This window comes from Neomonachus schauinslandi, chromosome 3 (assembly GCF_002201575.2).
Source record: "Neomonachus schauinslandi chromosome 3, ASM220157v2, whole genome shotgun sequence".
NCBI classification, from domain to species: Eukaryota; Metazoa; Chordata; class Mammalia; order Carnivora; family Phocidae; genus Neomonachus; species Neomonachus schauinslandi.
Window position 1 is genome coordinate 71652059 of NC_058405.1, and position 15050 is coordinate 71667108.

General features: G+C 50.7%; 1 protein-coding gene across 1 annotated transcript in view; it reads left to right on the forward strand.

Annotated features, from left to right (window-relative positions):
- The window catches only part of SLC7A1 (solute carrier family 7 member 1), a 48773-nt gene extending 34400 nt beyond the window's left edge, over positions 1–14373 (forward strand). The window contains exons 6-12 of the mRNA XM_021678265.1: positions 413–635; positions 1660–1799; positions 4366–4468; positions 6255–6472; positions 6742–6908; positions 7587–7695; positions 9276–14373. Of these exons, the coding sequence (XP_021533940.1) occupies positions 413–635; positions 1660–1799; positions 4366–4468; positions 6255–6472; positions 6742–6908; positions 7587–7695; positions 9276–9379 (1064 nt within the window). The 3' untranslated portion in view covers positions 9380–14373. The remainder of the gene's footprint in view (positions 1–412; positions 636–1659; positions 1800–4365; positions 4469–6254; positions 6473–6741; positions 6909–7586; positions 7696–9275) is intronic.
- Positions 14374–15050: the final 677 nt, after the last annotated feature.

Below are 15050 nucleotides of genomic sequence, written 5' to 3' on the forward strand. Positions count from 1 at the left end.
CGAACATGACTAACCGTCGTGCTGCTGGGACGGGATAATGACAGCGTCGCTGCAGCCCGATTTCATATCTGGGCGTCATCCGGGAGAAATGAGGCCATTAAAATACTGTTATCCGGGTGCTTGAATAGGCTAGGCTCAGTCGGTCCTCCTGAATTTTCTCTGCCAGAGGAAACAAGGCTTTTCCTTGGCTGGACCAGGGCGTAAAGGCCGAGAACACCATCCCTGGGCGTTACGGGTCCTCCAGCCCGTGTGCGGAGGGCCGCCTGTGGTTCCCAGAAGCCCGAAGACCCTGGTTCCCGTAGGGCTGAGCACGTCAGGGGCGCCATTTGTGGGTGGCATGGGCATCTTGTGGGCTCGTGGGGATGCCCCTCACTGTCTTGCTCTCTGGGGCCTGACTCCTTGCTGTTTCTAGGTGAAGAAGTCAAGAACCCTCAGAAGGCGATCCCCGTGGGGATTGTCGCGTCCCTCCTGATTTGCTTCATCGCTTACTTCGGGGTGTCTGCCGCCCTCACGCTCATGATGCCATACTTCTGCCTGGACAAGGACAGCCCCCTGCCCGACGCCTTCAAGCATGTGGGCTGGGAAGGTGCCAAGTACGCGGTGGCCGTCGGCTCCCTCTGCGCTCTTTCTACCAGGTGAGGCCTCTGAAGCTCTTGGGAGGGTACGCTGTAGTAGGCCATGTGAGGCCTGACACACAGGAGAGCCGCTCATCTCGCTCTTTTCCCCTGAAATAGAACCAGCACTCCAACCCCGATGATGTGGTTTCTCCTCTTGTTGTTAGCAACCATCCCATGAGTTGTTATTGATATTTTCATCCTGAAGCCTCTGAGGCCCACTTTCTGACATCTGCTCAGCAAGGGTCTGGCTTGCTGTCCCCAACCTTGGCCCCTGCCCTGGGCCACCTCTTTGAACACTGTATTTTGGCCCTTTGTTTGGCCATAACGCAGAGGCTACCTTGAAAAAGGGAGTAAATGCCTTTTTTTTTTTTAAAGATTTTATTTGAGAGAGAGAGCGAGAGAAAGAGAGCACAAGCCGGCGGTGGGGGGGGAGGGGTGGGGGGAGTAGGGCAGAGGGAGAGGGAGAAGCAGACTCCCCACTGAGCAGGGAGCCTGATGCGGGACTCGATACAGGACCCTGGGATCATGACCCGAGGTGAAGGCAGATGCTTAACCGACTGAGCTACCCAGGCACCCAGGATTAAGTGCCTTTGAATAAGAAACATTTTGCCCCCGATATTTGCCATTAGCCTGTACATACAGGAAATATTTGCTAAACATTGATTTACCACAGAGAAATCCTCATAAGCCCAGTGATGCTTTTATTTTCTGTTTGATTTAGCTAGAAATACTGTGGGAATAAATACAGAATTTCCCTTTCATAAAAATTATGACTAGATCCCATGCATGTTTATGTTAGGTTATGCCATTCTTTCACTGAGTACATACTCACAGTAAGTGCTTTTTCTGGGGTTGATGCATTGAATTTTGTCTTCCAGTCACAGGCTTCACCTAGTTTGGAGGGTGGCAGTTCTTGGCGAGAAGTTCAGGGCTCCCTCTCGGTGGTATGCCGTATGGTATACCACATACTGGTCACGTTATGGTGCCTTTCTTCCCGATGGGCTAGTGTCACAGATGCGTTTTGCCTTTTCCTCCCATCTAGTCTTTTAGGTTCCATGTTTCCCATGCCTCGAGTTATCTACGCCATGGCTGAAGATGGACTGCTATTTAAATTTTTGGCCAAAATCAACGATAGGACCAAAACACCGATAATCGCCACATTGACCTCAGGTGCCATTGCTGGTAAGAACTGAAACTAATCCCACATGCCAGTATTTTAATAGTTGAGCTACTAGACCCTAGGGAAAAATACCTTGAATTGTGTTGGAACAACACAAGTGAGAAGTTGGAACTGGGCTTTTTACCTTTTGGTTTTTACCCTTGGAACCTGGTTTCTTGCAAGGTAACCACCCTTTTGACTAAAGGCGGAGGCCAGTTTTACAGAGGATGTGATGGAATTCTCAAAAATATTTGAATCCTTTTATTATGATTACCCTCTCATTGGATGGAGCTTGGAACACACACTGTCCCTTCAGAGCCATTTGTATTTCCCCTTTTCTGAATGTTCCTGAGTAGACTTTGGTGGGATGACGTCTTCTTGCATGGTAACAAGCCAAGAGACTTTTTGTTAGTACTGGAAATTCATTGTCCGTGTCTCTTAGCCCGTGGATTCTCAGGGGAATGAGAATCCCTTAGGATCAGTGTTTTATGAAACATGCTACCTGTTCTTCAGGAGACATTGGAGGTGTTGCTGGGGAGGCCAGTGGCTGTAAGTTTATAAATAATGGCAGGCTCAGAGGGGATTTATCTTATCAAGTATCGGGTTCCCCACCAAGAGGACGGTTTTGACAGCCAAAATCGGTACACAAAGAACCCTTGGAGCTATGTGATGTTCCAGGGGCCCCTGATTAAGAAAAGGGGAGCATCGAAGGAAACTGATGGGCATACGCACTATGCTATTGGTTTTCTATATTTTCGCCTTTAATAATTGCCCCTCCTAGCCCCAAGAGACAGGCATTATCCAGCCCATTGTACAGAGAGGTGAAGTGAGGATGTACACCCACACCCAGGAGATCTGGCTCTCGGTTCCTGGTTTGTTTTTATGCCAAAGTGGCTGGCTCCTTCCAGGGTCTTTTTGGGATATGAGGACATGTGATACCAGTTCAATCTGCACCACAGGGACTAGTCAAATAGCCATTGGTAAGACATTTGACCATCTTAAGTGAATGAATTGTTGTTAGTAGTATCTGTGCCCTTAGCAAAGTGTGCTTATGTTGTGGATTAATGTTATATAATGAAAGAAAGCTAGTTTTTCATTATTTAACAAATTCGTTGTGTAACTGTGCATTCTTGACCGTGATCTCAGTGGTCAGGTTAAGGGACACCGTATGTCAGAATATGACCAATATATTTAAGAGATTAAGGAATGGGAAATAGTAAATGTTCTTTCAGGATTTACATGTAATTTGATCATATTAAAGACTCGACTCTAATTCCCTTCCTGTGCTGATCAAGGGAGCTCAAACTATAATCTTTAAAGTGACTATAAAGTACATGCATTCACCAAACCAGGGATTTACTCTTTCCTTTCGTTTGGCAGGAGTGGTAAATAAGTATTTGGTTTTCTGAAATCACCCCACATGGAGAAAGTTTGGCTTGAGTTTCTGTGTGAGTGGGAACGTAGGCATCTGTGGCATGCACAGTCGGATACTATTCTAATTATCCAGAAGGCCCCGCATTGCTCTTTGATCCTGTTATTTACCCTCAATTGAAATTTGTTTTAGTTGGAGTTAATCTATAGGGGCTTGAGAAATATTTGTGGAAAAGTAATGGTTTTGTGTTTCTGTTTTAACTTGTGTTGATGGCATGTGAGGTGAAAATATCCCAAAGTAGATCTATCCAAGTTATTTTTTAAATGGGAAACTTGACATGTGTACCCATATAAATAGAGATATATACTCTCACAAAAATTACAAAGGATTTTCAAATAAGCATGCATGTTGTATATTTTTTTTAGTGGGGTCATGGTAAAGGTACTGATACTGTTTGGAAAGAACACTGCTTTCCATGCTCAGCTGCCTGGGTTAGGAGCCCCTGTGAGTCCTCCCAGAGCCTGGACTTGACCTCATCCACCTGCTCATCACTGTTGCCTACTGATGCCTATCTTGGATGATACACTCAGGGAAGCCAGAGACTATCTGGTCTGCCCTGTTTGATGGTGTACATCTTTGATGGTCTGCACTGACCGGCATACTCTCAATGAGTGCCAGATGGATAATGAATGTGTGGGTAGATGCTGGATGAATGGATGGATGGATGGATGGATGGATGGATGATGGATGGATGGTGTGTGGGTAGATGGAGAGATAGACCTAACTATGTATGAGTCTGCATGGTGCAGAGGAAGACACGCTGGACTCAGAGCCACAAGAACCTAGTTGAGAATTCCACTTCTAGCTGTGTGACCTTAGATAAGTCTCCCAGCATGTCTTGACTTCAGTTTCTCAATCCATAGTGTAGGGATAGCTTGCAAAGTTGCCATGAGGATCAATAAAGGTCATGTTGATGAAAGTGCTCTCTATATAAATGTTAATTATTATTACTGTCTGCTGAGAACAGTGTATGTGATTTAATCCTGAGCGTTTCTTCCCTTTAAGCAATGTCACAATGTCTTTCCATGGAAAGGGCTGGGGTGAGGAAGCAAGAAAAAGCAGCTCCCGCTGTGTGCCCTGGATCACGGGTGGGTGGTGGTTCTGGCTATCGGTGATAATGGGCCATCCTTGGATCCTGATGCTTATCTCCTCCCTAGCTGTGATGGCCTTTCTCTTTGACCTGAAGGACTTGGTGGACCTCATGTCGATTGGCACTCTCCTGGCTTACTCTTTGGTGGCTGCCTGTGTGTTGGTCTTACGGTATGTATGGCTCTTCTGGGTTCCATGATAGAAACGGAGATGCACCCTGTTAGCCTTTTAAAGGTTCAAGTTAATGATTTATACGGTGTAAATTTTAAGTTGTTGATAGTTAGTTCCTTTGAGAACTGCCCTGGAGAGGGTGGGATTTGGTGGTTGAGAGCCTAGTCACAGAGAACATCATTGAAAAGAGTCAGGGGGCTCACCTCTCACTATCATGTGCCCTCATTTTTTTGGCGGGATGTTAGGAGGGGAGAGACCAGTTCTCAGCCCACCTGTTGGGCCTGGTCCAGGGAACAGAATTTTTGAAGGCTTAGGGTAATGATTTCAGTTTGGTCCACGTTCTTAGGTTGGAGGGGACTAGGGACTAGTCCTGGTGGGAACTGGGAGAATTCCAGTTGTGTGAACCTTAGGGTAGTGTGGTGCTTCTGCAGCAGCACCACACTCTACCAGCCAGGAGGAGTCAGTCCCAGTGTGTGGCATGGAGTGGCCCACGTGGATGTTCCATAAGACTTCCCAGGCTCTGGCGGTTTTAGCCTCGTGGAGACCAGGCTAGCCCCTTGGATGGCCGTAAGAAAGCAGCTCGGGGCCTAGGCTGGGCGTCCTGGTGTTCTCGGCTGCCCCAGTGCCCCCCCCCCCGCCCAAGCACGCCCCTGGGCTCCAATTTTCCTTTGCTCTGGAAGGACGGCTCTGCTTCCTCACTACCAGGAAAGGCTCAAGGGTGCATTTATCATGAGAATACGGAGTCATGGAGACTCAGTGGTGGCCACCTGGGAAGAGCCTTGTTACTTCTTTCTGGGTATTTATACTGTGGCAAGGTCATTTATTTCATTTGTTCCGTTTCGAATGTGCTTAGCACCTACTCCATGTAAAACTTGGGTTGAACCTCCCTAGTGGCTGTGTACCATCGGCTAAAACAAGTTTGCTAGTTCTGTGACCACTTATTCCTTCCTGAGGGCTCCACACTGGAATCTTTTCTGAGGTTCCCCTCACATTCGTAATTGACCAAATGGTGTTAACATAAGTCAATCAGTAAAAAAAATGGTTAAATATCTTTATGCTCACTCTTAGATTATATGCAAAATAATTCCGAAAGCACTCTGTTTTTGGTAGCTGGTAGAAAAGATTTGAGCTCTGTTCATTTTGGGTGGGAAGATAAGGAGCCTCGTTTAAAATGAATGCTTTACTTGCAGGAAGCTTATGTCTTGGAAATCATGCCACAGGCTCAGTCCTTTAGCCAGCTCTGTAAAGTTATTTATTCTAAGGCATTTGTAGTTTTAAAATAAATTGATCCAATTAAGTCTCACAAACAGAATTTCTCAAATCCGTCAGCCTGCAGACACATTTCTCTGGCTCTCGGCACCAAATGGGATCCTAATGTTACTGCTCTCTATTTCTGTTTCTACTTTTAGCTCCCTTCAGCCGTAGTTTTGTTGGAAGTGGCCTAATACTGTAAGCATCCAAGGGGCAGTGCTACTTCTCAGAGCAAGAGAAACCATCTTAGGACATTTCTCTGGGCTGGTTCATGGGGAAGGTCAAGTTGCCTCAAAGCAGAGACCCCAAGGAGGGTGTCGCCCAGAAGCAGGAACAGAAAGAAGGCGAGAACTCAGGTTTCCTCCTCTGTATCTACTTTGCCAGAGAATGCATCAGTCTGACCATCTTCTTCCCGTTTTATGCCTTGTGTCCTGGGCAACTTACCTTCGAAAGCTTACTAAGAACTTGAGTTAGTACGTGTCCTTTTGCCTAATGAAAGCACATTATAATGGTCATACAATACATTTTTTTACAGGTATCAGCCAGAGCAACCTAACATGGTATACCAGATGGCCAGAACTACCGACGAGCTAGATCAAGTGGACCAGAATGAACTGGTGAGCACCAGTGATTCCCAGACAGGCTTTTTACCAGAAGCGGAACGGTTTTCTTTGAAAACCATACTCTCACCCAAAAATATGGAGCCTTCCAAATTCTCCGGGCTAATTGTGAACATTTCAACCAGCCTCATAGGTAAGAGCCTGCCCTTCCCTGCAAGGGGTTTGGGGGTCCTGCTTGTTGGTGTTGCAGGGTTTCTTGTCAAGGGTGGTGGAGGCAAATGCTGGAAGGGATAACCACCTGTCTTTCTACTGAAATGTGATGTAAATTATTCTGCCCTTATGGTAGTTGATGGTGGCAGAAACGGAGCCTCCCTCTCCACGGGTTTTGGGGAAGACTGAGGGTATCTGTGGGGATTTGAAAAAAAATTGAATTGCACCCCTCTCTCCCTCCCTCCTCCTTAGCAATTCTTATCATCACCTTCTGCATTGTGGCCGTGCTTGGAAATGAGGCTCTGACAAAAGGGGAGTTGTGGGCCATCTTTATGCTTGCTGGATCTGTCCTTCTCTGCTCCCTGGTCACAATCATCATCTGGAGGCAGCCTGAGAGCAAGACCAAGCTTTCATTTAAGGTGAGCAGCCCTGCCTGCAGGGAACCTCCTGGTAGGTTCCTGTGGTAGGAGCCACAAACCCCGGCACTCCTGCGCCCTGTCTGGGCCCTGCCAGGCTAGGTTGTCTGGAGGGGAGGGGCTTGCCGGCCAGCCTCAGGGACCGTGAGGCTCAGACAGTGCCTGCTGAGGGATGACCCGACCCTGGAAGAAGGCACCCCTCCCCGCCCCGGCTCTCAGGTGTCCCGGCGCAGCTCACTGCGGGGGCAGCTCATGCATGTCCGGCCAGCATACGTGTCCGGCGCATCGCCTTACCAAGCCTTGGAGGTGATCGAGGCGTGTGCATTTTAGATTCACAAGTAATGAAGCAGTTCACTGTTGGAGACAAAGGGGAAGTCCCTCTTCTAGCCCCTTCTTTAACAGGAAAATAGCAAGAGGGGAAAATCAGAGTAGAGCTCACTTTGGCACTTGGTAGCTTAGAACCAAACTCCCACCTATTAGGGTTTGCCCGCGTGGGTGTGCGGCTGTGTATGTATGTGGGTTGGGGTGCACTCACTTTCTCCTCCCTGTATAAATAGCGCAGTCCATCTGAATCTCGGGTGGGGGCTTTTCCTAGGTCGTTTTTGCTAGATGACTCAAAGGCGCCGTCCCCCCGCGCTCCATCCCCTGCAGACTTGACACCACCACCCGCCGTCTTTGCAGGTACCCTTCCTGCCACTACTTCCCGTCCTGAGCATCTTTGTGAACGTCTATCTCATGATGCAGCTGGACCAAGGCACGTGGGTCCGCTTTGCAGTGTGGATGCTGATAGGTACGTGAAGTCATGGGTTTCACTGTGATGGCATCTCTCGGAGGCCCCTCCACCCCAGTCCCCGAGCCTGCTCCATGCAGCTCATTTGTCTTTCCTGCAACTTCGCTGGATGCCGAGCCTCTTTTCCAACCTCAAATCGTAATGAAAACACATGTAGTCCGCAGTTTCTCAATAAGGAGCTCCTAGTAGATCGTGGGTCCCCCCTCCCTTTAAGATACTTTTATTTTAATAGCTCTTGTCTGAACTAGTTATGTCATTGCTAGAGTTGAAGGTAATGAGAGCGAGGCGATGAGTCTGCTGTTGACCAAGCACCAGTTCATCTCCCCCCACAGGGGAAAGCCTGGGCGGTGCCTCCCCCGCCCAGCCAGCACCTGCCCACTGGCCCATGTGGGAGGTTAGGGGGTCACCGTTTGGGTGCTCGCCCTTTTGTAGGCTGCCCATGGCCCGTCCCCTCCCTGGGTATCCAACCCCAAGAATTGCAGGAAGTGGACTCGGGCTCCTTCCTCAGTGCTGATGACCAGGGAGCGGGCCTTGCCCCTCACCCCTCAGTGTCACTGACAAGAGCTGTAACCCCAGGACTGTGTTTCTGCCGAAGCCCTCAGCCCTGGGTCGCCATACTTGGGGGCAGATAGCTGCCGCCTCGAGATCCTTCTCTGCAGGCCCCACATTGTCTGCAAAGTGTGGCCTGAGGCTGGTTCGACAGACATCCCCTGCAGAGCCTTTCTGTGAGAGAGTTGGCTCAGCGCATGCAGTGGTGTATGATCGGTATACATTGCTCCAGACAGGGGTGAGGTGCTCATTCCCTGCTGGAGGTGGACGACACCTGCTTCTAAGCGTCCCAGATGTGAGCTCCTGGGCTCCAAGCCGTTAGCTTATTTCCAGGGCTTTTGGTGGCTGAGCCCTTCCTTTGAGGCCCGCTCTCCTTGTGTCTCTGGCACAAGGGTGGCCTCAAGGCCACATGGGCTGTAGTCCTTGAGTGGATGGTTCGAAGCTCAGATCTCTGTGCCCCACCACAGACCTTTGAAGTCCCGGACACTGGAACGGACTGAACTCCTGGGTCATACACACTTGCAGGCAACTTGAGTGCTGCCTCCCGTCTGACAGTCACATATGTAGAGAAAACAGAGATGGTGGGGACTCCGGAGGCCTTGCAAATAGCCTGGGGAGCCGTGGTGCCCATTGGAAATCCCACCCTGGCAGGGAACTGGACGACCCCACCAGTGGCCACGGGGCACCAACCCAGGTGGTCAGTGGCTGAAGCTGTGGGAGCAGCACCTCTCCCAGGGTCCCCAGCCTGGCTGCTCAGTGTGCAGTTCAGGAACCGGCCCAGTGGGAGGCTCTCCAGAAGGGAGTGTGCCCACACCGCATCTCGAAGAGGCGAGATGACCACTTCTGCTGATTGTAGTTGAAGAGTCATGTGGTTTCTCCCAATACTTTGGAAAGTTGGCCCACGAGGGCTGCTTGCGCTGGGTTCAGGCCCGGGACAGGCAGCATGGAGAGGCTTTCCTGGGAGCCACGCGACGGACCCAGGCCTGCTCTGCCTGCTGTGTTCACACGTGCTCTCTGCTCTCGGCCTACAGGCTTCATCATCTACTTTGGCTATGGTTTGTGGCACAGCGAGGAGGCGTCCCTGGCCGCCGACCAAGCAAGGACTCCTGATGGCAATTTGGATCATTGCAAGTGACACGCAGCCTGGCCCCCAGAGGTGGCAGCAGCCCTGAGGGATGCCCGCAAAGGTCCTGGAGCACCTCGCTCTCTCCACCAGTGCATCAGGACCCACCCACATCTACAAAGCCCCCATGCAGCACAAGGTGCAGCTACTTGAAATGCAGCCTCAGCCCACAGCCCGTGTGTCCTGCCTAGACTCGCTCTGCGGCAGGTGCACGGCGGCCCGTCACCTCGGACAGCTCCCTGGCGGGGGGCCACTTGGCTGCAGCTGGCCACTGTGGCTCCTAACAGCCCTCTGAACACAGAAAGCAGTCCCCGCCCCACCAGCTCCATGCCCATGCTGCTGGGTCCTCAGGCAGGATGGAGGTCACCGTTTCTTGTCACCTTGGGGAATCGGGCCTCCCTCCCCGGGGACCATCCTGGTATTGAAAATGTGCACACTCCAGACTCTCAGTAGCTATCTCCCCACTCGGCCCCAAAGGCCAACCGTAGAGGCAAGGGGAGTACTCCAAAACATATGTCCCAGAGCCAAAGGACAGCAGTTTACTTTAAAAAGGAAGAGCAAGACTGGTTTCCTTCTCCCGCTCCTTTTCTCTGGGTTGCTTCCCGAAGAGGTTGTGAGGACTGTGAGCTCTCCCCTCCTTCCCCTTCCAGGCAGGGGTTTCGCTCTGACACCGGACAGAACCGCGCACACCCCAGCGGCAGTACTGAGGGCAGGCATTTCCGTCACTGACGAAGAAGGGAGCGCCACTGTGGGGACAAGGCAGGAGGGCCGCCTCCACCCCTCGCCCCTGAGCGCGGGGACCTCCCTCACCTGCACTCTCTCTCTCCAGGCCTGGGCCGGTTCGGGCTGCTTCTGGTATCTCGCACCAACGGCTGTGTGTCCCGAGTAACTGGAGCATGGCACTGCGTTCATGTGGGACTGGCCTTAGATTAGCAGAGCTTAGAACACTGTTTTCTATGGGTCTTTGCCAATCACTAAATCCTGCCCTCTGATGCTTACGGGTCAGCGTCTTGAGTCTTGTAAGGTTCTCAAGGCAGGTGTCTGCTCATTCTGAGGTGATGGTGCCAGTCCCCCAGCTGCTTCTGGCCCCCGACATGATCTGTTTGGTCTGTTTGGCCCTCCTCTTAGATAGAATCAAACTGAGTCCTCCCATTAGCATCTGTGAATCACTCCAAATTAAGTTGGCGCTTAGTGTTAACTTGGAAAATGGCCAAATATTTCCTCGGTGTGTTGTTGAGAGCACGGGGTCCACACATGAGAATTTGAGGTCATATTGCTGTACCTGTCATGTATGTGTTGTCCAAACGTTGTGGGTTTGTGTCTTGGTTCGTAACCCGGCCCCAGACCTCCCGCCTCCGTAACTCGGACAGCCTGCTGGGGTGCCCGCATGCAGCACGCACAGTCCCTGCCCCCCCTCCCCCCGGGCCCTGCAGCACCCCACACTCACACCTGCTCTGCAGAGAGGAGCCCGAGGAAACAAGAACGCTGATGCAGTCTTCCTTCCGATGAGGGTGTGACTTGGGAGACGGAAGGGCCCCGTGTATATGGGAGGGGAGGGAGGAAGGCATGTAGACATCCCAGAAAATGTAAATGCTGCTTTTGAAGCTCAGACTCCCATTTCATCCCCCTCCGGCCTTTGACACAAATCTGGTAGAAAGAAGCCTGGTAAACTGACGGCACTTGTCTGATCTCCCTCAGTAGGTTCAGAGAGAATTACAAGAATTCGTGGAAACGCCGAATGGCAGGGTCGGTCAGTGGAGGGCTGGTGGGCGAGTGGCCAAGGGCTTGGCCTCTGCCACAGGCCCTGATCACCTGCCTGGAAGCTTTATTCTAAATATCATTTGTGAATGTTACAGAGGGAGGAACATAAGAGCTCAAAGCGTGGGTTTCCAAAGAAAGGTATTTAAATTTATGTAGATTGGTGCTGTACAATATTTTGATAAATATTAACTTATTTTGTTGGGGTTTTGGTTGTCTGCTGTGTTCTTAGGGTTTGTTAGCTATTTGTTTGCTTGATTTGTTTGTTATTTTCCCACATAGGCAAAGAGAACTTGAGGGAAAGAGAATATCCGACAAAAGTGTAGGGGAGAGAGAATTTTTTTTTTTTTTTTTTACTTTAATTTCTTTTTCTGGCTGAAATATCTGTGCAAGACAGCGTGCAACAGACTGTGGATACAGTTGACATTTCAGCTGGCAACATGCATCCTTCTACCAGCTGACAAGGTGTGTTTCCCTGAGACCATCCCGTGGAATGAGAAACTCCTGGCGCATGAGGGTCCTCCTTCCTCACCCCAAAGTGGGAAGTGCCTCCAGAAGGCTCACCAGCTCAGGAGTGAGAAGCCCCTGCCCCCTCCCCTGTGAGGGGGAGGAGCCTCCCACTTAGAAAAGGACACCTGAAGGTGCCACAGAGAAATCGTTCTCACGGTCCCTGTGCTTTTATTGAGACTAACTTTTGTGTGGTTGCCAGGGGTTTTTCTCTTCTGTTTACGAGGATGGTGATGTAAGGAATGGTGTTGAGAGGCTTTTGCTTATCCCATCCTTCATTCCTTCCCCAGAAATAAACACACACACACACGCACACACACATGCATATACACACAGGCAAGAAATAACCACCAGGAGTGCCCAACAATTGGCCTCCCAACCCCCCAAGCAAGAATATGATTCTCAGTTTCATGGCTTGGCCAGTATTTTCCTAAATCATCAGAAATTCCACACTTCTAGAGACATGCCTTTGGAAATGTTGTGTCTGCTTTTATCTGTGGCCCAGCCCCAAATACCCACATTGGAAAGACCCATTTGTGTCAAGTAAGCACCCCTTCCTGCCTCCCGTAGTGCCCCCCGCCCTGCATGTTTTTTTGACCCCGTGAAGACTCACAAAGACGCCAGCAGTGGAGCCCCAGGAGCTCTGCTGAAGAGTGAGGGGTGTGAGGGGTCTCCAGGGAAGCAGTCAGGCCCCCTGGGCCAGTGAGGCTGAGCCTGCTTCCAGGAGGGGCGCCTGGGGCAGGAGATTGGGCCTCTGCACACCCATCACCCCACCCCACTGGCTCACACCCCTTCCGCCCAACTTGGGGCCCGATTTGTTTTTCCAAACCAGTAGGAGTGGATAGGGCCATCTTTCCTAGGGTGTTTTGGAAAGACTCCAAATCGATACTGTTGTCAGAACCCCCTCCCTGCAGCTCCCCCACTTGGGTTTTGTTCCACTGAGTCATCTCTATCAAGAGATCAGCCTTCTGGTCCCGGGTGCTGGTGCTGTGGTTCGGCTGTCACAGGCCTCCCGCCTGTCGAGTTGCACTCTGGGGGCTGCCCCCACCCCGAGCTCCTGAGGCTCCGGCGCACCCCCTTCTGCACTTCCGGCGCGGCCTGTGTGCGCACCTGCTTGAGGCCCCTGGCCCTCGCTTGTTGGGCTTCCTGGATGGCAGCGGGCACGAACTGGGTTATACACTGTCCTCCCGCCACCGAGCAGGTGTTCCGAGCCGAGTGAGTTCTGTAGTCTGCGCGGGATGGCCTCTAGCCTGACGCCAGACACAGTCAGAGGCTGGGCTCCCTGGGTGAGTGTGGACATGCCTCAGAAAGGCCCCCAGCCAGAGTGCAGGCGGGCCCACGGGCATTGCGGGGGCGCGCCGGGCGCGGGTACCTGCTCGCACTGTGCTGGGCCCGTCTTCTGCTCTGCATGTCTCACTTTCACACATTCTCATAAGAGCTGATCGTTCTGTCGGCACGCGAGAGCCATCACCACGAAGACGGGAGTGAGGCGCCTTGGTGCCAGGCCCCATCACCGATGTGTTCTAGCGTGGATGGGGCCGTCTGCGGGCACGGCCACACTCTGCCGGCCATAGGTGTGCGATGCTCGTGTGCTCGTGTGTGGGACTATTACAGAGTTCCCGGCAGGTGGAACTAAATGTATGTTATGTGTGGTTGTTACGTATAATTTAAGATATATGTTTGACATCATAATGAGAGTATTGTATGTAAGGCTCCTCAGGGAGAATGAGATCTACATTTTGTCAGACTCTTGTGGACTTTTTTTGGTAATGAAATGCTTTATTGATCCAGTGGTGCAAGAAGCTGCACTCCGTATTTCATCATCATAGTTATGATGCCTGATGGGTTTTTATGGCAAAAGAAAAAGTCAACTGACTTTGATACTCGTCACTATAACCCAGAGTCTTTGTGCCCATTGCTTCATTGAGTGGCAGTGCTCTTTGGAGAGGGACGCGGACCGGCCAAGGGTTTCAGGGCACAGTTATCAAGGAACCCCCCCGGATGACCCTGTAAGTGTGTTGAACTGCCGGCTGAAAACCGCCCCCATGAGATAAAGACCTTGGCTGTGAAGTCCAACAAATTGATCTTCTCAGGGTATGAGCAGGGTCGGGAAGCAGGGCTAGGAAGATGCGCTTTGACTTTGTTAATTTATTAACAAGGTATATGATTTTGTGTTTCTCGATGACAAACTTTTTTAAGTTTGGGACTTATTTTCGATTTGAGAAATTGTAATATATATTTAAAGTAAGTTTCCCGCTTAAGTTGTGCCTTTCAGCGTCAATGGGTCTAAGAAGCACAGAGGGTGATGATCACAATGAGGGCTGGTTTATTATCAAACCTGCATAGCTGTGGTTTCTCCAGCAAACTTTTTCCTCTACTGAACATGGAGCCATTATTAAAAGAATTGTGTTTCTTATTATGTAAATTGTATAATATTTTTTTGCTTGTTTGATGTTCTATTTTTCTAATAGTTTTCTTATAGTTTCTTATAATTGTGATACTAGATTTAGATTCTGATGCCCACTGCAAACCAAGCTGTCTCTGCTGGCCCCTCCTGTTTTTATCTGAAGGACAAGCATAGATGTCCATCGCCTTTAAAAAATGTGAAACTCTGCTCTGTATCCCATTTTTGCTGACAACACTGTATATTGACAAATTCCTACTATATGTTGTAAAATCAAATTATTTTGTGGTACATTATCTCATGCTTCTGCAAACTCTAATAAATTCTGTCTATGGCTTCAGCATGCACAGTGTGATCTCAAGAATTGCAGCAGCTCTCGGCGGGGTCCCCAAGCTTGGCAGTGCCCCACAGAGAGTTCCAGATCCCGCCCTTTGCTGCTTCAGTATCCCCATTTCCCCACAGCCGGATGTTGTAATGTCTCATTTTCCTTCAGCCATTTGGTGCAAATGCTCATTCCAAGGACTAGCACCTCAACCAGGGAATCCCCCAGCCCTCACTTAGGATTCTCTCATGCTATCTCCACCCCCCCCGCAACACACACTTCTTCCAGACTTGGCTTGGGTTTGAGCGGGGACGTCTTCGCACCCAGGTTGCTGCTAGCCGAGGGCATAGAGCTGCTCATCTGCCAAAGCACTTGGATGCCCGGGCAGCCAAACCGCCTCGCACCAGGCGCCCCTTAGCCCTGCACTTCCCTCCACGCACACCGTCTGTCTGTCGGGGAGGATTGTAGCTGTCCCAGTAATTGCCTCTCTCCCCCATTTCCCCCTTGAGGAAGGAAGCGTTTTCTTGCAGAGGAGGCAGACTCAGTCCAGTGGTCTTAACTCTCAGATGCTACCAAGCAGTGATTCGGTGACCACACTGGGAAGTGTGTTGCCCTCGAAGACAAGGCCCAACCTGGGCGTGTTCTCAGCGGACACCCCGGCCCTAGGAGAGCAGGGCAGGGGCGCTGCGGCC